Raw genomic sequence first — 22,733 nt, 5'->3', positions numbered from 1 at the left:
CGTTCGCTGGTCGTAGCGCACGATAGCGCGCTATGTAGCGCGCTATTCGCCGCTATTGAATACACTGGTTTAAACTGGAGGTATCTATGTCATTATCTTTTATTCACCATCGCCCTTGGCTCCGTTATTATATTGGTTAATATTATATTATATTATATTTAACTCTTATCAATATTAATAATACTATAACATAATAATTACATAACTATTATTTTTATTTATTTTTCACCAATATTATCCGATTCATATTCTTTTTATATAACTGTTATAATATGAATATTTTATCTCTGGTAAACATTGATCAACACTATTTAATGTTAGTATTTTTTTTGTTAATATTATATTATAGTATCTATTGATATTTCTTAGCAAAACTACTATAATATTATACTTATAATAATTATAAAATCATAATTGTTACCATTGAATAACTATTAGATCATAGTTTCTATAAAAAAAATTGATATACAAAGAAAAAAGTTCAAAAATAAACATATTAAGTAATAGAGTCTACAAAAGTAAAAATGATAAATCATAAATTTATTTATTAACTATTTCAATATATTCAATGTGCTCTATGGATAAAGAAATATATAGAGTCGAATATAGTAAACTAAGAAATTAAAAAATTTTGTTGAAATTATTCATTTATAAATTTTTCGAAAAGTTAATTATAGATTATTCTCCATCAAAATAATAGGACTGTTATATTTATTATTAAACTTATGGAAGAGATGAAATAGAACCAGGTGAAGAATTAGATAAAAATTTACTATACATTCTAAAAAAAAACTTTTATGAAAGAGAAGTAAACGAAACGTTTTAATAAAAATTCTCGTTGACGAATCGAGAATGAATGAGAGAGGAACTCTCTGTTTTTTTTCATAATTTTAATAAAAAAAGTGTTTTTTGGTTTTTTTTACCCGTATATAAATATTCATTATAAAGTATTGTTGACCTCTTCACATTTTTTTTTAAAAAAAATTATTATTTTTAAAAGTGAAGAATTAGTCGTCCTAAAATGTTTTAATTGAAAATAAGTTAATCCTTTTATAATCATCCAACTAAATCTACCATATCAATGAACTGATTAATTTTATTTTAAAATAAAATAAATAAAAATAGTGCAATCCGTTGGATCATAACGTACGCAACCGCAGAAAATCCTATGGGGAAGCTTTCATAGAATTTATATATATTCATTTCTTTATGACCCATGACTTCTTGTCCCCTCGTCGCGTAGCGCAAGTCCGCACCAAGAAGATGGCCGCCAAATTAGTCAAACTAATCTTTGATTAATTTAGTAAATCCACTTTAAATCTTTTTTGGAACATTTCCTCGCCACCACTAATCTCGATCCGGATTTCAGATATATAAAAGTCGAGGGATAAAATTGATAATAAACAACACTATTGCTGGGCTCCGCATGAATAAAGTTGTCATCTCCATTATAATTTAATTATTGATTTTATATTAAGGTTTAAACTGAAATAAGTATAAATTTTTATTTAAATATTCTCAATGGAAAATCACTTTCGAATGAGGGATTCCAACATAGGATTATTAAGTCATGAGGTGCTTTTGTGCAAATTTGCCCAAGAATGAATGACTGCTGACAGATAAAGGGAAGCTAGGGGATAATGGAAGAAGAACACGGTAAAATTCTATTTTAATACCAGCAAGAGAAAAGGAGAGATAAAATGGAAATGGCAGTAGAGTAGGTACAGGGTTAGGACAGCTCCTTCAAAACACGGTCTTTTTTCTTTTGCCCCTTCTCTCTCTTTCTCTCCCTCTCAGTTGCTATTGTGCTACAGAGGTGCTTCTGGTGGGGAAGCTGATGCCATGGATGTGTAAGTGGATGGTGCTGTTTTCTCTTTTTCTTTTCTTCTTTCCGGTTTCTCCTATCCATTAATTGTGAGCTGGGAAGTGAAAGGGTGAAAGCAAGTCCGTCCCTTCCTGATCGCTCCTGCAAGTTTCAGTTTTTTTTTCCCCTCTCTTTGGCTCCAATTTGGTCATCTCAAGCAACGGTTGTTTGGGAAAGCTGTAATTTTGATAGGGTGTGGTTCAATTGATGTTGAAAAGTTTGATTTTTGAGGTATTTTCGTTCTTTTTTGTAGGGATTTCATGTCGATGAGTTTTTTTTTTGGTGGCATCGAGTTATTTCCTTTCTGGATCTGCCATGCTCGCTTTTTCTCTTCCTACTTCTCCTGTACCTTGGATCTTCGATTTATGCATTGTTCCTTGTTCCTTCATTTCGGAAGAAAGAAGAAATCTAGAAATGGGTTTTCTTCGACTTTACTCTTGGCGGCGAGGTCTAGTGGGATTTTTTTTTTTATCATTTTCTATATTATCCTTTCTTTGAAAAATTTCTCCTTTGCCTCTGTTGTTTCGTTTTCTTCTGAGATCTATAAACAATCTTCGCCGAAGTCTTGGAGATTTTGTGGCCTCCGTTTTTTTACATCTGTCTACTATTAGCTGTTGATATTCCGTGGGAACTCTACGAGAGTAATTTTTGGATGAAGTTTCTCTAGAGTTGATGACGTTTTTGCTCTCTCCTTACTGGTTTGTGGTGGCGGTGGTGGTGTTCCACCTTTTTGACTTGAACATGCTTCCTGCCCATGTTTCACTTCTTATCATTTCATGTGGTATGGTGTTTGACAAAAATGTTAATTTTATTTTCCCTTCCTCCCTTGATCTCTTCCTGATATAGTTGTGCTAGGCCTTGTTGGGATCTGAGTATGTTCAATACTTCCACATAAAATGACACCTGAGTGTGCTCATCTCTCACTTGACTTTGTGTCACTAACATTTAAGAGATTCTTAGGTGTTGATGCAGCTTGATCTAACTTTGTTGGTCTAATGAGACACTTGAATCTAGTCTTCCGTGCACATGAAATAATGTTCTTGAAATAATCTCCAAGTTACACTATGCGGTTCACATTTCTAGATGATCTCATAGATTTGACCTCTGTCCCTATGAATTTGCAGGCACAATAATCAGGTCAAGGGAGGAGAAAAAAGCTGGTTGGAATTTTGGATTTTGATGTTCGCTTTGTCTTCTTGAGGGGTCTCAGGAGCCAAGTCCTTTGTTATGGTGGAGGCTAAGCAAAAGAGAAGCCCCAGTAGAACCAGAACTTTTGGGACAGTACAACTGCTGGATCATATAGAGATAACAGAGAGGACCTTCTTCAGATGTTATTATCCAGTGGAAATTCTCCAGATACAAGATGCTCCTTCAAGCTTCCAGAAGTAAGGACTAATGAGAGGGTTTCTTCGAGAAACCTACCGTCCCAAGAGGAATTAGATCCACCAATCCTTGGAGAGAGAGCTCCCAATTTCTCCATAAGGTAAAAGTGCTTATGGAGAAATCATATATTTTTAATAGACAAGTCATATCCTTCTTTCCACTGGGGTTCCCCTTTTGCCCCTCAATCATATAACATATAGGATGTGTATATATATCTAAATCTATCCTTTCGAGTTCCAGTGTATGTGGATTCTTTTCTGTTTGCATCTTTTGTAGTTAGTTTAATTTCCTGGAGATTTATCAACTACAATTATCAGATTCTTCTTTGTGCTCAGAAATTTATCACTACAGATGTAGAACAGCTAGAATTTATAAGCTCTATCTTGTTCCTTGATTGGAAAGAATCTAACTTTAGTAATTAACACTAAATATATTTAGAACAAATACAGCCCCAAATGTCATCTGATAAGCAGGTCTCCTTTGCTTTGCTCCTATCTTTTTCGGGGAACATGGAGTTGAAGATTCTGGTTACTTGGTCGTGTAGAATTGAAATTCTCTAAGTGAGTCTATTTCATTTTTTTGTTCCTCAGAGATTATGTCTTTGCATCACGTCACCAAGGGATTGAAGTGTCTTGGCCGTTTGCCCCACAGTTCTTGAAGTTTTGCTTGAAGCATGGTGTCAAAGAGTTGTTGCCACCTTTTGAACACCCTGATATATTGAGAGTTAATTGTCTCAGAAAATTGGAAGCAGTAACTCAACCTACTGTTGGTTTAGAAGCTGAAACAGTTTCTTCAAACTTGGATATCATTGCACCAATAATTGATGATCAATCCGATGAAGATCCTTCTAGTGTGCCAAAGGATTCAGGATTAACCTTGAAGGAACCTGTTTTAGCTCCATCCATCCATCTATCATCAAAGGAAACAAAATCTACTTCTAACTTTGGATTATTTGTGAATGAGTTGAGCCATAGTGATGCTGGAATTCCTTCAACATCCGGGACATCTCAACAAACTGAAGAAATTTCAAGTCAGATTGGTAATCCTCTTTCTGTATCTCTAGACAAATCTACTACAACACAGTCACAGTGTGAGGTTTCTGATCCTACCCGTGCTCTTGAAAAGTTGTGTGAACCTTTGGCTAAAAGAAACAGGCTGATAGTCAAATTGGCTTCAGCCTCGGAAACCAGACAAACAGAAGATGCTGTAAAAAATTCTGGCATAATACTGCATCCTATGGCTTCAAAGGTCTGCCCAGTCTGCAAAACATTTTCTTTTACTTCTAATACCACTTTGAATGCACACATAGACCAATGTCTCTCAATGGAGTCTAACTCTAAGGGCGTGCAGAATAATGTTTCAATATATAAAGTCAAGCCAAACAAAAAGAGGTTGATGGTGGATATATATGCGAGTTCTCATTGTTGCACTCTTGAAGATCTTGATAAGAGGAATGGTACAAACTGGAGCTCTGAAATGGCAATAATGACAATGCCAACTAATGGTGTGGATGTGCTGACCAAAAGACAAGTTTCACCAATTCATTCTGAATATGATAGGACCGAACCAGTGTATGTTGATTCACATGGTATAAAGCTTAGGATTTTGTCCAAGTTAAATGAACAAGAGGTATCACATGAAAAGTTTAAGCTCAGGAAACAAGCAAAAGAATCAAAGGCGAGTGAGGCTCTTTCAATTAACAAGAAAAAGAAATTTGCATCAAAATATATGAAAGTGAAAGCACAAAATGAGAAATGTTTCTCATCCAACTTTACAAAGTCACAGGTAAAGGATTCACTCCACAATGAACTTGGGTACTTTTACTTGTTTTTATGCTTTAATGATTCTTGAATACCAATATTTACCAAGGTCAAAAGCATTAGATAGTTCAGTTTCTAAGAATTTTAGATAGTTTAGGTACATCTTGGATATTGAACATAGTTTTCTCTTTGGTGTGTCAGACAATTTCCCTTTTTTCCATGATTAGCTATAGATCAATCATAGTATCATGGAACGTCATACAATGTAATGTCATTCAACAGTAGTGCTTAGTTCAGCTTCTTCTCAAGACACTTTTTCTTTATTCATTTGGTCTTGTTCCTTTTAAACTGGAGTTCTTACTTTTCTTAACCAAGGTGTTGAATATTCTTGATGGTTTTTACTTATAAAATTTGGATGTTTTACTCTTAGCATAGGTTTGTGCTTCTGGAGCAACATACTTTTGGTTTCAAGCAAAAACACTCATGCTTATATTGCATCTGATTTTGCATGCAAAATTTATTTTTTTCCCACTTTTCTTTGTGCTTTTGATTACAATTGGGTGTAACAATTTGTGGTAAACAGATCCATGTTACCGATAAGTTAGATTGCAACACAGAGAGTCATCAGAAGAATGGCAAATCTCCGACACATGTATCGAAGCCAGAAGAGAGAGAGAAGATCATTCCATTTGCAACAGTAAAACAGTGGGCACGCGCTAAGCGCTCACAGGTTCGAAAAAAGTTGGCCATAGAAGACAATTGTGGTACCTCTGGGGACATGGTACCTTCTTACATGAATGTTCAACCAGATTCAGGTAACTCATTCTCTAGGTCAGCTGAAGAGCTGACTGGTTCTTCAAAGACAAAGAAAGTTAATTTCCTAAATGAAGCTTGTAGCATGAATCAAGAGCATGGGTCTACGGAATTGCCTCAGCCAAACAGCATACATTCTGAAGATTTGACCACAACCAATAGTCTTGTTTTGAAATTATCTAGATCATCAGGGAGCTTTACATGTTCATCAGTGTTGAAATTAAAAGACAAGGATGTTGGGATTTGGGAAAGGTTCAATAGCGCTTCTAATAGGAAAACAGTGATGCTGAAAGCCCAAAGAAGTTCAGCTTCAAAGGATAATGACACAACTAAGTGGCAACTTTGTAAAGAAGGAAGGAAAGTTGGAGCAATTGAGAAACCATCGATCTCAAAAAAGTTATGCAAGTACAGAACACTCTCAAGGTCTGTTCCAAAAGGAGAACTTCCAGCATTGAGCAATGCAGGTTCGTCTAGCGCTGCAGGTTATGATTCCCTTCTCAGAGTAGATGGAAAAGAAACAATAGGATCTAACCAATTTTCTGCACGGAGGAATAATACAATGTTTGGAAAAGGATCTATGAATGATGTAATAGCTCGACACCCAAACATAATTGAATACCAGGAAAACAACAATTCAACAAATCTGAGCTCACAAACTCAATCCCATGGAACAGAAATTGAAACTTCAGGCATGCAAATGGAGATATTGGAGTCTAGAGATGATACGACCAAATCTTCCATGGAGAAAACTACTGTTCCTGTTGTTCACGATAGTGTAAACTCAGAAAAGGCTGCACCACCTCTTGGTGCAGAATTAGATTCTTGTCAATCTGAAGAACTTGCAAGTGAAGCCCACATAGAACAGTTCAAACAACATTTCAAATATCAAGAGAAGTTTCAAGGTGACAGTAATTTTAATGAGATTGGATACCAGCAGATTAAATTGGCAGAGGTCAGAGGCCGAAAAGATTCTCATTTGATGCAGCCAGGGCAAGATCAGGCTGATACTCTTTCTCTTCATGAGTCTAGTGGTTGTTTGACTTGTCACAATGATGAGCTAGAAAGGAGTTCATCAATAAACTCCATAAGAATTACAGCAAATCATTCAAAGAATGTATCTGACAGGGAACCATCTGGATCTCCCATTTCAACTGAGTCAACCATCTCTTTACCATCTCTGTCAGATTTCAAATTCCAAGATGCTGAAAAATTATCCAGAGCTACTAGTGTCAATGATTACCAAATTTCTGTAGTTCCTTCTGCAAAAAGTATTGAAGTAGCTCAGGAGAGAAACTTGGAGAATATAGAACATGAAACTAAAGACAACATGCCAGATAAAGAACTTCATCAGTGTGAGGATGCTAATTGCTTATGCGGCTCATGTAGAGAAAAAATTGACAAAGATTCTATACTGTTTAGAGAAAATGGTGCCGATAGGACTACCACCTCAAAGTTGGTGTCAGACTTGTCCATTGGACCAAGGAACTCATCCTGTTTTACTCTATACCAGAATCGTAATGATAATATGATAAACAACTCAGAGATTGGACCACCCCAAAAGTTAACTTTGCTGAATAGCTCACCAGATTTGTCAGTCAATTTTCCAACTCGTAGCAATACATGTTCACCCAGGCCGTCACTTCAATCACAGAATCATTCTGTTTCCAGTCCTATGCTAAGGTTGATGGGTAAAAACTTACTGGTCCAGAACTGTGAAGAAGTTGTGCAAAGTCAGCCTGCATTCAATAGCACTCAACAGGTAAATCTTTCTGGTTCTGAATATGAATTGACCTACAGACACACGAAGCAGGGCAACTTTCAGTATCAGCATAATCATCTTGTGACTAGGCCTCCTCCAACTCTTTGCCAAACTGTTCCTCCAGTTGATCACCAGATTCCACTGAATTTACCTCGAAGGCCAATTGGCGGTGGCTTTACATGGGCTCCAGTACAACCAGGTTGCACAGCTAATCTCAATCAACAGATTCAGCAATGGCAACTGCGTAAAGACCCTCATCTATCTTATCAAATAATGGATCAGGTGATTGTGATTGATGATCCTTGGCATGAGAATGATGCAAGAGGATTCATAACAAGTTCAGCAAGCAATTTCCCTCCCCCAAACTCAGTTGATCCTTTTTTGCCTCATACTTCATTCTCCTGCTATCCATTACAAAACAAAATGGTAGAACATGTGAGACCCTTGTTCCCTAATATTTATTCAAGTGCCAGTGCCAGTGCCAGTGCCAATGCCAATGCCAGTGCCAATGCCAGTGCCAGTTTTACGAGTCAGAAAATCACCTCAGAAAACCAGGGTCCCTTTATGCCAAGCCCCACCTTATTCCAGTCCCTCCCAGGTCAAAGAGCACCTGTAACGTACTACTCTAGGAACCTGCATTGGTCATAAACAAAGACCTCTATGTAAGTCATTTGGCAGATGAACTTTAATGCATCAAGCAAATGATATTCTCATTAAATGAACTAGCTGGCAAAATTGTTTATAGACCTTGTATTTGGTTCCATGTTCTGATACTCATGCTTAAAGGATTACATGTATTTCTTTCGTGGTGTGGTTATAAACTCACTTCAGGTAGGCAGTATCGATCTCTTTTAAGGCGAATAGTAAAGTATTTACTAGTTGTTCATCTGGTTGATTATTTAGCTGCATCCATGCGTGTGTTAAATGCTACATGCCAAGTATTCACCTAAGTATCTATGTAAGCTGTCTATTTGTTCATATGTTCATCATTCTACCAACCAAATATAGTTTCTAAGATTAGTCATTCAATCCATTTAGCATGCATGTACATGTCTGTTTCATTGTTTTTTACTGGAACTTTGAAAAAGATTTTATATATATATATATAGTTATCATTTTCATTAAATAGTAATGAAGATAGGTATTAAAATTTTTTGTTAAAATTGTTTCCTCTTATAATTATTTTGGCATTAGATAATTAATAAAAGTAATAATCTCTTTTTCTCCTGCATTTTGCTTTAATAATTTTGAATGTCTTTGACAACAAAAAATTATGAATTCCACTATCTAATTTAATAAATTAATACCATATATAATTATACAATTCAAGAAGTAGATCATTCACTTGGCCATTGTTATACAAAAATAAAAATTTTTAAAAAAAAATCTAGTTTTCACAATGAGAAAGAGAAGATATCATCGATTAATCAAGGATATATATCGAGCTAATTAGTTCTTTCTGCGTCAATTAAAGAAAACAAACAATAATTAACAAGATGAAATCTTTGAACAAACAATATGAAATCCAGTCTAAATTTGGCCCTGGTTTTTCTTCTCTCCTTCGGACTCCGACGGCGGCAGCTGGTTGAGATCGAACGCCAACGGCGGACGCGCGGCTCTCCGGGGCGTAGATGATCGAGCTGCTTCTCTCAACCGTTTCAGGGCATACACAGCAATCCACTCTTTCTCGGACAACACTGGCAGCTCCTTCGCCTCCATTAACGGACTTGTATCAACGGCGGCGTCTCTGACAGTGATTCCGCTCCCGGTGTGGATGTTCATGTGGCCTCCCAACGCTTGGTAAGAAGAGAACCTCTTGCGGCACACGAAGCACTCGCACTCACTAGGAGGAGCAACACCGGCGAACGTGCTGCACTCGCCGTTTCCCTCCGTATCATCCTTGATCAGTACTCTCCTCTTGATTAGTTTTTTCCTCTGTAATCTTTCGTGTTCAGTCATGAGCAAGAGGAAGTCGGTGTTGAGTCTGTTGACGACGAGAGAAGGAGGACCTCCATCGCCTCCACCATCCGCCGCCGCCGCCGGCGGCGGCGGCGGCATTTCTGTTTTGGCCAATTTCGCGCGGGGATTTGGATCGGCGCCTCGGTAGTTTCTCTCCGGATGACTCCTCAGGTGGCCATGCATGGCTTTACGCGAATCGAACGTCTTCTTGCACTCCGGGCACGTCGCAACAGAAGCCGCCGCCACCCCCTCCTCCTCGCTCCGGCGAAGGGCTCCTCCTGATTCCATCGAGATCAAGATCGACTGTGAATCGCGCGATGAGAAAAGAAGCGATCTTAGTTCACAAGAAGAGAATTTTGACGGCTTCCAGTTTTGGTGCAACAGATTTAACAAAAAAGGAAAGAAAAAAATAAAGCGAAGCCACGTGTTCTTCATCTTAAAAAAAAATATTAAAAGAAGTAAAATAAAAAACACTTTCAGAAAGACCCGGTCACAATTAGAATCATCTAGCATTTGTTTGATTCATAATAATTATTTTAAAAAAAAACAGCCAAACAAAGTCTTGATTTTATTTTATTTTATTTTACAATCAAATAATTGAATGCACATTGTCTGATCGACCTATATATATATACATAGATTGACTTCTGCCCAATTCAAATGTATCCAACTAAGAAATCTTAGAAACCTTTCCAGAATCCAAGAATCTCTTGAAAGATTTCAGCTATAAGATCTCTATTAGTAGTATCTATAAACGCATTGAACTCATCTCGGATCTCATAAATCTTGCCAAAGTTCACCAGGTATCTCATGCAGCCACTCTTCAGCCTAGGCAAGCAGTAAAGATCAGCAGTCTGCAGCCTCTCAAGCACATTGCTTGCGTCCATGTCTTCCAGTAAGCTCTCGTGGCACGCTTCCTTGAGGTCCGGTACGCCGTACTTATCGGCAGCATGGAGGAGGGCGAGCCGGTGGCTCAAGAATTCCTCCGGCCGGAAGTTGCCATAGATGTAATTGAGGAAGGCCCGGCAAGCCTCAAATGACATGTCTGATATGTTCACCGCGGAGAGCTCCTTCTCCCTGAGATTGTGGGAGAACATGCTGCGGAACACCGGAGATCTTGCTGCTAGGATGGCACGGTGGGCGCTGATACTCCCGCCGTCTGCAGCATTGATGGTGATGTCGGTATGGATGGCCTCGGTCAACATCTGGCCGAGGGAGGCAAGTGTTGTGTTCATCGAACGCCTCTCGATATGGTAGTTGGACCAGATGGAGGAAGGCTCTCCACCCTGTGTGTTCAGAAACTTCAGTTAGAGATTCAAAGACATGGAATCAACCACATAGAATTATTTCACAATCACATCTTCTATTGATAAAAGATTGTCTTTGCAAAAGGAAAGGAGACAAAGTGATTGCAAATTGAAGCAATTTAGATTTAGATGTTACCAATTGAATATGGAATGTGCAGCAAATAACAGAAATCATACCCTATTACCAAATCGACCTAGGAAGGAAGTTGCTGGGAATATTTGCTTACTGATGAAGGTAAAATCTTTAGATCAAGGAACTCAATGTCAATGATCAATCTTCCACTCGACAAATCGTCGAGTACCAACACGAAATCGTCACTGTTCTTCAGTAACTTGTCACAAACTCCTGCAGATAAAAAACAGAAAACTTGCGCTTATGAACAAAACAAGCAGGACGAGAACATGCCCTGTTCTGCGGTGAGCTATCCAATTGACCTGGGTGGGCGACAGTCTTGCGGGAGGAGGATGACACGGAGACGAACTTGATGTTGAAGGATGCGATGGGCGGTTGCTTTCTCGTTAGATTGCACATCTCGGGGAAAAGCTTCACAAACAACTGTTCATTCTTCGCTACGCTGAGATACCTTCCGATAAAGGAAAGGCAAAAAAAAAGGTTTTTATTGTATTTTCCTAACAAATCAACCAAAGAAAGGATACATTTTGGGGAAACCCTAAATCGTACCAATTCCAGAGGCCGACCTTGAAGGGGTCGGACTTGCGGTAAGTGCAGGAAGCAACGTTTTCGATCCGCCATTGCGCCAGGCGCTGCGTCGTCTCCACCCTGTACGCGTGCTCGTTCATCGATGACGACGACGCCGGTGCGGCCGCGACCTCATTAATGCAATCGAAGATCCGGAAGAGAGAAGGAACGGAAATTGGGCGAGATTAAGGCTTCACAGCACGCAAGGCACCTGGAATCGCTTCTGCGCGCCGTGGCGATGGAGGTGGAGGAAGGCGCCGGGAAGGGGAAGGCTGCGTTGCTGGGTTACGATAAAGTTTGCTCTTTTCTATTTTTCTATTTTTTTTAAAAAAAATAAAATTAGTATTTAGTTTATGATTTTTTTTCTAAATTTAGAGGTAAAATCAAGCGTTTGTTCTATTTTAAATTGTATGAATAAAAATAACGGCGTTACCCGGCGTAAGGACTAAGGAAGCAAGTGTCCACGTAGAGTTGTCGACCAATCCGTGACGGGGATGATTGGCCGTGGCCCAACGAGTTGTAAATTTTCAATCCAACTCAATTTAAGACGGATTATACATCTGACGGATCAATTTATGAGCCATCAATTTTTTTTCAAAAATTAAATTTTATCAATTAAATATATCCATAAATATATATTTTAAATATAAATGGAAGTATTTACGTGGGATGAAAAGTACTATTTTTATTTTAAAATTATAACATAGAAAGATAATAAATTAAAATAAAACTTAATTTACATATATTTTTCAACCCACGGACTAATCCAAGTACATTGCAGGTCGATCCGTACGGGTCGTGGGCCTAGATGGGTCGAACTACGTTGGATTTGAGTTGATAAAATTCTAACATAATCCGTTTAAATTATTTAATGGGATAGATCAATCCGACGGACTCAACCCAAATTGACAGTTCTATTTCCACGTCACAAGGTGGACAATTTGAAATCAAAATTAATATACTTTTAAATGTATATCTTAAAATTGATAAAATTATTATAAATTTATTATAAGAGTTATATTTTAAACTAGTAGATTATAAATTTAGAGATATGTTCTTAATTTAGATTGTCAAATTTAAATCAGACAAAAAATACATTAAAGATATTTTTAAGAATATATTAATTTTAATTTAAAATGATTAAAGTTGTCTTTTCTATCAATCAATTTCCGACGAAATAAACTTATGACCTATTAAAAACAAAGGAGAGAAAAAAACATGGTACATGATTTTAGTTTTGTTACTTGATCTGGATAATAACGAAATTCACGTGGATCAGTAAATTGTTCTAAAAATAATGAAATATTAGAAAATAAAAAATTCATCAGGTTGAACTTTATATAGTAATTGAAATTTAGGAAAAGAAGCCGGATATGGATTATAAAAAATAAATAAAATAAAATTAGGAAATTAAGGAAATTATATATGAATGTTTTAGACAGAGAAAAAGTATTTATAGGAAACTTTTATTATTAAAATATTTTATAAATTAATTTTTAATCAAAGAAGGCTACTTCGATAATTTAAGTAAAAAAGCAAAAAAAGTATATTTAGGATTCGTCGGTGCCTCGGTTTGAGGCCATCAACAGCATCCGACCCGTTAAGCACCGATATTACCACCCTTCCTATTGATCGGATGGTGGACCCGCTTAAGTGAGCTGGCGCACAGCAATCTGTTACCCAGCAGGACTGGAAATCTCTCGAACCACCCAAGTGAGTACACATCCTTTTATTCGCAAGGACGTCAGGGAACCACCATAGTGTGGGGGTAATGTCGAGCGGTGGATATCACGATCCGACAGATATACGAATATTGAAACGAAAAGGGACACGAGGCCGCTTCCATCGATTCTTATACGAAAATACAATATTATTTTAGCCACCGACGCCCGCTTCCCCTTTCTTCGTCTCCTCTTCGTTCGAAGGCGCTCTCCTTCTCTTCGATCGCAATGTGGGCGGGCGGCGTAGAGTAATCCTTCTCTGCTGTCTTCCTCTTGCGATCTCCGATCGCGTGTCGTCGGTTACGCCGTCGAAATCGCCCCCAAGTCCCTCCAAATCCAGCCAGCTGGTGCCGTTTTCCGCCCCGCGTCAAAACCAAGTCTTTTTTTTTTTTCGTTCTTTTCGGTGGGAGATCCTTTCAGGGAACTTGATTATGAAAGAGGTTGGTGGCGTGTTAATCTGCTGAAAAATTGATTTTTGTCAGTTTTTTTTTTCCTTGGTGGGGCTTTTGTTAGATTGAAAAATTTTGGCTGTTTCGTCGAAGATTTGTGCTTCTGTAAGCTCGCATCATTTGCATCGGAGATTTGATTGTTCTCTGTTGGATTTAGTGGAGAAGAGGGGATTCGAATTGAATGCGAGGCGATTTTGTTGTCTATGGGGCGCAGCGCATTTTGGTCTCAGAAGATGTGCAAGTTCGGGAGGACGAAAGGACCCGAGTCCAGAGGAGAGAGGTATCATGGGATGAAATCAGGAGGCGAGGCGAAGGTGGAGAAGATGAAGGAGAGGTCCAAGCTAAAGCTTTGGATGATGAGGACGATGACCACCGTTCTGTTCTGGACGTGCATCCTCCAGCTCACGGTGCTGCGGGAGTCGTGGGGATCCAAGGTCCTGAAAGCTTGGCCTTCTTGCTTTACTCCGCCGGATTCACTGCTTAACGCGAAACAAGTCACCCCAGTCGTCGACAAGATTGTTCTTCCCCCTAAAAGTGAGTTATTTATTTTCACGATTTTGATTCTGTATGAATGAAATCTATTAATAACCTACAGATTTGCATTACAAACAGCATTGCTTCGTTCAATTTGTTGTTTGATACGTTGGATGCGTGATTTCTTTTCTTTCTTTCAAACTCAAAACGTTTGATTTCTTGGTCCTTGTTTCCATTTGCCTTTTTTTCTGACTTTGGAAATAAATGGTTAGCTTGCATTACCTTTGTGCTTCCTCATGGTTGAGCGGTTCCGAACCATTGATGAGTGCCCACTATGATTTTTTTTTACTAATTTTGTGCTTGTGATTCCTTTATTTGTGGCGCACCACGATATATCTTTTAAACCACTATCAGTGCTTGTTTCGTCATCTCTTCCTTATGATGGCATGCCCAAGATTTTCCCATCGTTTATAGTCATTCGTTTTTGCTGCGGCCACTAAAATCTCTAACCACCACATAGAAGGAAATCGTTGAATATTTTTAGCTGTAATCTAAGCATAACTATCTATCTCCTCGTGTCGTATTTTTAGCTGTAATTTAAGCATAATTATCTCCTCCTGTCTATGAATTTATTTATTTTCCTCTAGGAATCTACAGAAATAACGGGTACATAATGATCTCATGCAATGGAGGGCTTAACCAAATGCGAGCAGCGGTAAAGGATTAGATCAACACTTTGCTCTTCAAATCGGATAATATATGTCATCACTTTGCTTTGCATGAAAATATGAATGAGTAATGACTGATGAAACAATTGTTTTCTTCAGATATGTGATATGGTGGCTATTGCAAGATATCTAAATGTGACACTCATAGTTCCAGAGTTGGATAAGACATCATTTTGGGCTGATACCAGGTGTGTGCCAATTGTTTGTTCAAATTTCATTCTGGCATTCACTAAATTGGTATATCCTGATATTTCAGTGAGTTCCAAGACATTTTTGATGTCGATCACTTTATCACTTCATTGCGAGATGAGGTCCGGATATTGAAAGAACTACCACCTAGATTAAAGAGTAAGGCTGAACTAGGAATGGTGTACTCTATGCCGCCTATTAGTTGGTCTGATTTGTCTTACTACTACGATCAGGTTGGTTAATTCTTTTTTAAGCATGGTGAAACAATGTTGTTAATTGCTATTACACTACTATAGTACTCATAGTAATGTCATTCTGCCAACTAGATTCTTCCTTTGGTGAAGAAGTACAAGGTTGTGCACTTCAATAGGACGGATGCAAGGCTTGCAAATAATGGCCTACCAATTGAGATTCAGAAGTTACGTTGCCGAGTGAACTATGATGCTCTGAGATTCACTTCTCAGATTGAAGAATTGGGTAGACGGGCGGTGAGAATTCTGCAGAAAAATGGCCCCTTTTTGGTTCTTCATTTAAGATACGAGATGGATATGTTAGCTTTTTCTGGATGTACTCATGGTTGCACTAGTGAAGAGGCGGAAGAGTTAACAAGAATGAGGTATGATAGTTTTTTTTCACTTATGTTAAGTCTAGTTTCTTTGGTTTCTATCAGCACCTACATGGTTATCTAATATACAGGTATGCATATCCGTGGTGGAAGGAGAAAGTTATCGACTCTGAAACAAAAAGGAAAGATGGACTCTGCCCCTTGACACCTGAAGAGATTGCTCTTATTTTGAGAGCACTAGAGATAGATTGCGATATCCAAGTATATATAGCAGCTGGAGAAATATTTGGTGGGAAAAGAAGAATGGAAGCCCTTTCTGATGCATTTCCAAATCTGGTGTGTTTTTGTTAGAGCTTGTTATTGGTTAGTTATCTTATAGTTCTTATTTTCCTTAATTAGCTTTCTGATCTATGGACAGGTGAGGAAGGAAATATTATTGGAACAATCAGATCTGAAATATTTCCAGAACCACTCGTCGCAAATGGCAGCCTTAGATTACATTGTTTCTTTGAATAGTGATATCTTTATACCAACCTACGACGGAAACATGGCTAAGGTCGTTGAGGGTCATCGCAGGTACCATCCTTTCCATCTCTTCAATGACATTGTTTCAGACGAAGAATTTTCTCTATGGCTCGACATATAAGCAATGCCTTTGGCTAATGATGATAAATCTTATTTCCTTGGAGTAATTGTTTTCGCCTTGTACTTGTCTTTCCTAAGGTTAGCTATTGTATGATTTGCAGAGCCTTGGGTTTCAAGAAGACCATCGTCTTAGACCGAAAACTCCTTGTCGAACTGATTGACCAGTACGATAATGGAACTCTAGGGTGGGATGACTTTTCTTTATCGGTCAAGGCCGCTCATGCTAATCACATGGGGTGGCCTACTTCGCGAACCGTAATTCCTGACAGGCCTAAGGAAGAAGACTATTTCTATGCCAATCCACAAGAGTGTCTCCCACAAACTGATAAGTCATGGACTTCATGAGCTCTATCACTGTGTCATTCCCACCTAGATCACCACATTTTGGAGAACATCAATCGATCATTCTACTAAGATCCTCGCTCCGCTATAAGAAAACATGGAGATTTTCCTCAAGGAAATGTTGATGTACAAGAAAAGGTTAGGATACTGGAGGAGTCATCATTCATGCAGCTTCTCAAAATATACATATTTGTTACATATCATTCTCTCCATAATAAATCTGATCCTTGTACATAAAGATGAGTGGGAAAAGATCGAAAACTTTGGCAATTTTCAACTGCTTGTACAGCATAGGAGATGGAAAAAAGACTAATTTATCTCAATTCGTGATCTTGTTGGATGACAGTTCCCTCTCTCTCTCTCTCTTTGATGATTGAAAATGTGAATTTTGTCCCAGTAAATCAAGTCATATTTGTGCATTTGATATCGATTTGTTTAGTTCCATGAGATTGTTCTGATGCTTATCAAAAGTCTTATAACAGCTCTTCTTATATGCACTTGTAATCATTTTTTAGTCAACAGATATTATCGACTCGATCCTATAAAAGTTTCATGCTGATTATTAAGATAAATTTGGTGATACTCATGACAGTCTATCTCACTTTCGTAGATCCACTACCGATTGGAGGAATCTCCTATAATTCATCAAAGTTAAGTTTCAACCTTAAGATTTATAGTAAAAAGTGATTACGTTTACTCCAGATGTCCCTCATAACACATTCTCATTTTATACATAGGAAAGTAAATCACAGAGTCAACTTATAGTTAACCGCAAGTGGCTAAGAAATGTAAAAAGTTTTTTCCTAAAAACATACGTCTGTTGGGAATTAATCTCTGTCCCATTATAATAAATCCATTATCCTCTAGCCAATTGAACATTTTATGAGGACACATTCATTCACTCATTCATTGAACCACCATTAGAGGGTTACAGAGCCTGATAATAAGTATAATAAATGAGCAAATGAAACAATTGGATAATAAGTCTGTTCACATTCTAATCAAAACATCTAGAATATATATACATTTTTAAAATAGTGAGCTAGTTAGTTACATAACCATGAGTATTAGTAAGTAATGAATAGTGATTTGTCACTTGTAGCCTACTTCTACGGTGCTAATCTAAATACTTGGCTCAATACTCATTCAATGAGTGCAAAAGCCAATAGAGTAAATCATCCAGGCAGTAAATGTGACGAAAGTTTGAGAACACAAAAATCTCACATGCAACAACAGTTCAAGAAAAATTGGCAAACTTCACAGGCATGGAAGCATTCCTTCATGATCAGAATATACAATGATGGTAATGGTTATTCGATATAGCGATGTAGGAAGAGATAGAAGCATTAGTTGTTATCTGTTTTTTGTCTCCTAGATGCTTGTGATGATTCCTCACTGATGTCTACCATCATAGATTGATGAACAGCTTGGTTAATTAATGATGTGGATTCATCAGGATCCTATAAATGTCAAGGAAAACTAGAGTGAGTGAAGTAAACATGGCATAATACATATAGACTATCGATAAAATGTTGCGTTATACAATATCGACTGTTTCATATGACAAATTGACAACTTAGCCGGAAACCTAAATAGAGGAGGTTATAGAAAAGCTCCTGATCAAAACTTTCAAATGACCATGTATACATGCATAAAATACCATGTATAAAATACAAGCTTGTTGTAGACAAAAGTAGAGATGCCAGCCAACCCGGCCTAAAGTTGAGCTCCATTTGGTTTAATAATTCCATGAATTACTAAGCAACATTCATCTATTGAAAACAACAAAAGAAGCCATAGAATAATTTTTAGGGCAACTGATGAAACAATAATTCACTCAATGTGGTATTCCATGTCGAAAAAATGAAAATAAAAAACCTTGAGAATGATAAGCAAATCTATACCCTGAATTCAGATAATGAAACAGCAGCAACAGGTCGTCTGTTAGATGCTCGCTTGCCGAGATTAATTTGCACAGAGATATTGGCTTGGGAAATATCGACACCAGAATTTTGCAGTGCTTGAGTTAGTGTCGTCAAAAGCCTGTTATCGAGAAGTAATGGTTAATTTAGAGAATATGAAGTAGCAGATTGGAATGCAATTAACCGAAATAAATTTTCAAAACAAATCACCTCAACGACTCCATGCAATATAACCTGACATTGTACATGCAAATGAAAGCACAAAATATAGCAAGAAAGAAGTAGACCAGATATCAATGAAATCTATAATGACATAACAAGGATTAACATCAGAACTAAAATTACATATCGGAAATAGAAAGATTTGATCTTGTTTAAGTTGCTTCGAAGTTACAATATCCTACTTTAGTATATGAAGAAACCATGTAAGGGAATGGATGTGAAATAAAGAGGATGAAAAGAATGACAAAAGATGAGAACAAAACCATCCTCACTGTAAAATAACTAGCCAAATGGATTCTTAACGCTATCTGGAACAAAAAATCACCAACAAACAGCTATTACTAAAATGTCCAACCTAACAAAAACCCAATACATACCCCTGTGAGTAAGTGGCAGATGCATTGAATGTGCCTTCATCAATTATCAACTCTTCTTGCTCATTCAGCATCGCATTGCTCACAGCACAATCAGCAGGGCTGGACAATCCTAACCAATATGATTGAGCTTGAGAAGGCATGCTGTCTGCATCTGAAATAAAACGTGTGACAGCATACCCTAAAACAGTGGATAATAAATTTGGCCATGATACAGAAATTGAACTTACTCAAGGTTCTAAAATTCGCTAGGCGCTAATCGGGCGCTAGACCAGCGCCTAGCGCCTAGGCCACCTAGGCGGGAATTAGGCGCCGCTAGGCGGATTCCTCGGATTAATAAGATTTATTAGATTTATTAATTTTAAATATAAAATATCAAAATATAAATTAATTAATAATAGTTATTAGAATTTTTAAATTTTAAATATAATATTATTAGAATATAAATAAATTAATAAATTTTATTAGGATTTTTTAAAAATTTTAAATATAAAATTATGAATATAAATATGATTTATATGGATTAATAAGATTTATTAGAATTTTTTAATTTATACCTAAAATATTATAAATTAATTAATAATAGTTAATCCTAGTTTTTAAATTTTAAATATAATATTATTAGAGTATAAATAATTAATAAAATTTATAAAAAAGATTTAAATTTTAAATATATTTTTTATTTAGTTTGTTGGGATAATTTAATTAGGGGTATAAAAGCCTATTGAAATTATCCTATTTAAGTGAGAAATTGTTTAATTAAATAAATAATAAATTTGGAAAAGAAAAAGAAAACGAACTTACTTATAAAACCTGTTGCCGTTTCTGTTGTCTTGTAGGGTACACTGGGAACTAGTTCTGATTCTGTTGGATTCTGGGGATTTGGAAGCATAGCAGGTGTAACTGAGATGTTGCTTTCATCATACTGTCCAGAGAAAACAGATGCAGGCACAGAACTATTTCTTATGACTTGAGATGCATCAGGCAAACCATCTATGCTGACTTGGTTATTCTGTTGTACAATAAAACAAGTGAAAAAAACTTCACAAGAGAAATATGAACAGGAACAATAAAATGTCCATTTCTTTGATTCTCCAAGTGAAAATTACCTGTGCATTTTTCCATAATGATCGGCAATAAAATTTCCCCTGGAGAGGCAAACAAAATTTACCAACAATTAATAGTGTCCCTATAGCTATGCATGGAAACATACTTTCAAAATATTTGAACCCATCTTTAAGAAAATGAAAATTAATGTAGGGGAAAACAAGAAACATTGCTGGGAGTCACTTGCTGTTAAAAAACATTAAAGAGAGATGATAAACTAATGGTTATGGCCAGTGGTCTATTGACAGTGATGGAATAAGGTCACATCAACTAACAGTTTGCCCACATACACAACAGCATTTTTTTGTTCACCTTAGCATGTTAGTCTCCAAGCGGAGGACGGGTCACAGGAAGAAATTAGGTCAAATACTTTACAAGACCAAACACAAACCCAAACAGGAAGTGAAGTTGATAAAATGGTTGTTGCATCATAATAAACTTGCTCAAGATAAGGACGAACTTTTCAGATTCAGAGTTCACCCTGAAATCTCTTTGAACCTATTTCAGGAATTTTCTGTTGCTCTAGCGTTCTTGATTCATTCAGTAGTAGACTATTTGAAAAACTTCAGCTCCATAGGACTGCTGTTTAATCATACTCTTTATTCTGACTTTCTTCTTTTTTTCACACATTCAAGGTTCATAAAAACAATTTAAAGAATCATACACGGCCTTCCAACAAAGATTTTTTATGACTAAGGTGACAGGCAGACTTTAAGATTTATTTTTCATAATATACTCACGATAAAAAACGTACAAGCCAAGGTCTAAAACTGATGATCAAATAATTAGGCTAAAGTAGATGATATGATTTTAAGAAATTAACAAAAAAAAACTGTCACCGAGAAACCCAGCTCCAATTCAATGTTTTATTAAGCAAATATGAATATACAGTCAGGAAGCCTATCAAATTATTACCCATGGCATTAATTTTGCATCATCATGATTCCATCCTGAGTACGAGGTCTCATACTTTTGAATCTTTTCTTGTAAAAACCGTATGTATTCGATTACCTGTTATATCCATGAAGAACTATAAATATAAAGGCACATGGTTGAAGGAAAGAGAAAAAAAGCTATGCACTTGTAATATTTTTACCTCCAGAAGCAATGATGCTTTATCTCTCTTCTGATCGCTATGAGGTATGAGTTCCCCGAGTATCTGAAATCTGCAAGTACAGAAGATGTTTCTAATGCAATATAATTATCCACAGAAAAAGGGGAAACCACATCTCATCTGTTGCTACATTTAAAATAGAGAAAAAAAATTTTAAAAAAAAAAAGAAAGATAAATTTAGTCAAGGAAGCTAACAAAAACACATTTGTTCCACTCCCAGTTTAATAGAATAAAGCATCCTAGTTGCTAATTTTTCCAATTCAGGCCGCCTAAAGTAACAAACAGAAACTTAAGCGACTATCAATTGATTCATAAGCAGAACAACCAAATGCAAGCATGGGCACTAAAACATAAAAGAGTTTCCAGGAAAGACAGTTCAAGAGAAAGATGAAAATTAATTCCTAATTTCAAATGATACTTATTTGTTTGACAAAGGAAGTTCTTGCATATTTTAACCACATAGTTGATCTAGGGATCTTAACCCTCCATGACCACCATTCTCCAAGGACACTTAATAGATAATGAGGTAATGGTTACTTAAAATCAAAATTAAGAACAATAATGGAAGATGTTTTGCCTAACACCACACAGGGCATTATCTTTTACTAAAAAATAGTGGTTCCTCATGTGCTGGGGGTCGCTAATGCAAGGTAGGGAACTCCTTGTTTTGCAAGTGCAATTTCAGACAATGGTGTCCAACTAGCTCAATCACTCGGAGAATGATCAAATACCACATAGCTACCACCTTAGAACCACTCCATCCTCAAGATGTAGGAAAAATACTTCTGAAATGTATATCATAAAGTAAAACAACATAACTCCAAATAACAACTAGCAGTGCATCGCAACTCTTTAGAATTTGACTATACAGGTCTTATTCGACTACAAGTTTTATGTAAGGATACATTGTTAGTATGCCTACATCATTTTCTGGAAGATCATCCAAAACACCAAACAAGTAGAAGGTAAGAAGCAAAACGCCTAGCTGCCTAAATAGAGCGCTACAGTTTGTAACCGCTCAAAACTTACAAAGCAAACAGTTTAGGCAAAATGTTAACTAGGGGTCTTAAATAAAAAGATGGATAATGTTACACAGGAAGTACACGTATACTACCATTCCATCTACTTGCCTGTCATTAATTTTGTTTCTTCTCCGCTGCTCCATTGCAGAATGTTTTGATCTTGGGCTACTGGGCAGGTCATCGGTTCCACTTCCTTTTCCATCTATTTTGGTCCCTAAATCTGTCGTCACCAACAAGGCGAGCATACAAACACATCAGTACTAATCTGAAAGCCCCCAAGAGGAATCCCATAAAGGACAAAATTTTGAAAAAGA

The 22,733-nt window shown here is 36.9% G+C and overlaps 5 protein-coding genes across 6 annotated transcripts; 2 read left to right on the top strand and 3 right to left on the bottom strand.

Moving 5' to 3' along the window:
* Window positions 1–1,692: 1,692 nt before the first annotated feature.
* Window positions 1,693–8,383, top strand: LOC121990113. Of its 2 annotated transcripts, none has more exons than XM_042544337.1 (4): window positions 1,693–1,850; window positions 2,989–3,347; window positions 3,838–5,032; window positions 5,591–8,383. In XM_042544337.1, the coding sequence occupies exons 2-4, from the start codon at window positions 3,193–3,195 to the stop codon at window positions 8,225–8,227; spliced, it is 3,987 nt and encodes a 1,328-aa protein (XP_042400271.1). In that variant the 5' UTR covers window positions 1,693–1,850; window positions 2,989–3,192; the 3' UTR covers window positions 8,228–8,383. The 2 variants fall into 2 exon arrangements, with proteins under 2 accessions (XP_042400271.1, XP_042400277.1); XM_042544343.1 differs by having other exon boundaries at window positions 1,735–2,095.
* Window positions 8,384–10,094: 1,711 nt separating this feature from the next.
* On the bottom strand, window positions 10,095–11,843 carry LOC121990102 (BTB/POZ domain-containing protein At1g55760-like). The gene is made up of 4 exons (XM_042544334.1): window positions 11,528–11,843; window positions 11,281–11,429; window positions 11,073–11,191; window positions 10,095–10,824 (listed from the first exon to the last, which is right to left on the bottom strand). Exons 1-4 carry the CDS (start codon window positions 11,644–11,646, stop codon window positions 10,219–10,221), a joined length of 993 nt encoding a protein of 330 aa, XP_042400268.1. The 5' UTR covers window positions 11,647–11,843; the 3' UTR covers window positions 10,095–10,218.
* Window positions 11,844–13,398: 1,555 nt separating this feature from the next.
* LOC121990089 (rhamnogalacturonan I rhamnosyltransferase 1-like) lies at window positions 13,399–16,981 on the top strand. The gene is made up of 9 exons (XM_042544327.1): window positions 13,399–13,706; window positions 13,873–14,249; window positions 14,837–14,904; window positions 15,017–15,105; window positions 15,174–15,339; window positions 15,433–15,722; window positions 15,803–16,007; window positions 16,090–16,247; window positions 16,418–16,981. The coding sequence occupies exons 2-9, from the start codon at window positions 13,919–13,921 to the stop codon at window positions 16,659–16,661; spliced, it is 1,551 nt and encodes a 516-aa protein (XP_042400261.1). The 5' UTR covers window positions 13,399–13,706; window positions 13,873–13,918; the 3' UTR covers window positions 16,662–16,981.
* An 843-nt stretch (window positions 16,982–17,824) lies between these two features.
* LOC121990077 (transcription factor BIM2-like) lies at window positions 17,825–19,598 on the bottom strand. The gene is made up of 3 exons (XM_042544324.1): window positions 19,180–19,598; window positions 18,563–18,701; window positions 17,825–18,118 (listed from the first exon to the last, which is right to left on the bottom strand). The coding sequence occupies exons 1-3, from the start codon at window positions 19,317–19,319 to the stop codon at window positions 18,005–18,007; spliced, it is 393 nt and encodes a 130-aa protein (XP_042400258.1). The 5' UTR covers window positions 19,320–19,598; the 3' UTR covers window positions 17,825–18,004.
* A 308-nt stretch (window positions 19,599–19,906) lies between these two features.
* On the bottom strand, window positions 19,907–22,562 carry LOC122044787 (transcription factor BIM2-like). The gene is made up of 6 exons (XM_042604956.1): window positions 22,528–22,562; window positions 21,380–21,449; window positions 21,199–21,294; window positions 20,286–20,324; window positions 19,990–20,188; window positions 19,907–19,911 (listed from the first exon to the last, which is right to left on the bottom strand). Exons 1-6 carry the CDS (start codon window positions 22,560–22,562, stop codon window positions 19,907–19,909), a joined length of 444 nt encoding a protein of 147 aa, XP_042460890.1.
* Window positions 22,563–22,733: the final 171 nt, after the last annotated feature.

Source organism: Zingiber officinale, chromosome 1B (assembly GCF_018446385.1).
Source record: "Zingiber officinale cultivar Zhangliang chromosome 1B, Zo_v1.1, whole genome shotgun sequence".
In the NCBI taxonomy this organism is placed as follows: domain Eukaryota; kingdom Viridiplantae; phylum Streptophyta; class Magnoliopsida; order Zingiberales; family Zingiberaceae; genus Zingiber; species Zingiber officinale.
This window is presented reverse-complemented; position numbering and strand designations above follow the sequence as displayed.

Bases quoted from the DNA above. Each gene is read 5' to 3' on its own strand.
- LOC122044787 (XM_042604956.1), bottom strand. From the start codon at position 22,562: ATGGAGCAGCGGAGAAGAAACAAAATTAATGACAG. The intron at 21,295-21,379 runs GTAAAAATATTA...TGGATATAACAG, and splicing joins AAGCATCATTGCTTCTGGAG to GTAATCGAATACATACGGTT. The intron at 20,325-21,198 runs GTAATAATTTGA...TTGCCTCTCCAG, and splicing joins ATGCAAAATTAATGCCATGG to GGGAAATTTTATTGCCGATC.
- LOC121990102 (XM_042544334.1), bottom strand. From the start codon at position 11,646: ATGAACGAGCACGCGTACAGGGTGGAGACGACGCAGCGCCTGGCGCAA. The intron at 11,430-11,527 runs GTACGATTTAGG...CTTTATCGGAAG, and splicing joins AAGGTCGGCCTCTGGAATTG to GTATCTCAGCGTAGCGAAGA. The intron at 11,192-11,280 runs GTCAATTGGATA...TTTTATCTGCAG, and splicing joins CAAGACTGTCGCCCACCCAG to GAGTTTGTGACAAGTTACTG.
- LOC121990113 (XM_042544337.1), top strand. From the start codon at position 3,193: ATGTTATTATCCAGTGGAAATTCTCCAGATACAAGATGCTCCTTCAAG. The intron at 3,348-3,837 runs GTAAAAGTGCTT...TTTGTTCCTCAG, and splicing joins GCTCCCAATTTCTCCATAAG to AGATTATGTCTTTGCATCAC. The intron at 5,033-5,590 runs GTAAAGGATTCA...TGTGGTAAACAG, and splicing joins CCAACTTTACAAAGTCACAG to ATCCATGTTACCGATAAGTT.
- LOC121990077 (XM_042544324.1), bottom strand. From the start codon at position 19,319: ATGCCTTCTCAAGCTCAATCATATTGGTTAGGATTGTCCAGCCCTGCT. The intron at 18,702-19,179 runs GTATGTATTGGG...TCTCGATAACAG, and splicing joins TCTGCCACTTACTCACAGGG to GCTTTTGACGACACTAACTC. The intron at 18,119-18,562 runs GTATAGATTTGC...TGACATTTATAG, and splicing joins TTTCATTATCTGAATTCAGG to GATCCTGATGAATCCACATC.
- LOC121990089 (XM_042544327.1), top strand. From the start codon at position 13,919: ATGGGGCGCAGCGCATTTTGGTCTCAGAAGATGTGCAAGTTCGGGAGG. The intron at 14,250-14,836 runs GTGAGTTATTTA...ATTTTCCTCTAG, and splicing joins GATTGTTCTTCCCCCTAAAA to GAATCTACAGAAATAACGGG. The intron at 15,340-15,432 runs GTTGGTTAATTC...TCTGCCAACTAG, and splicing joins TGTCTTACTACTACGATCAG to ATTCTTCCTTTGGTGAAGAA.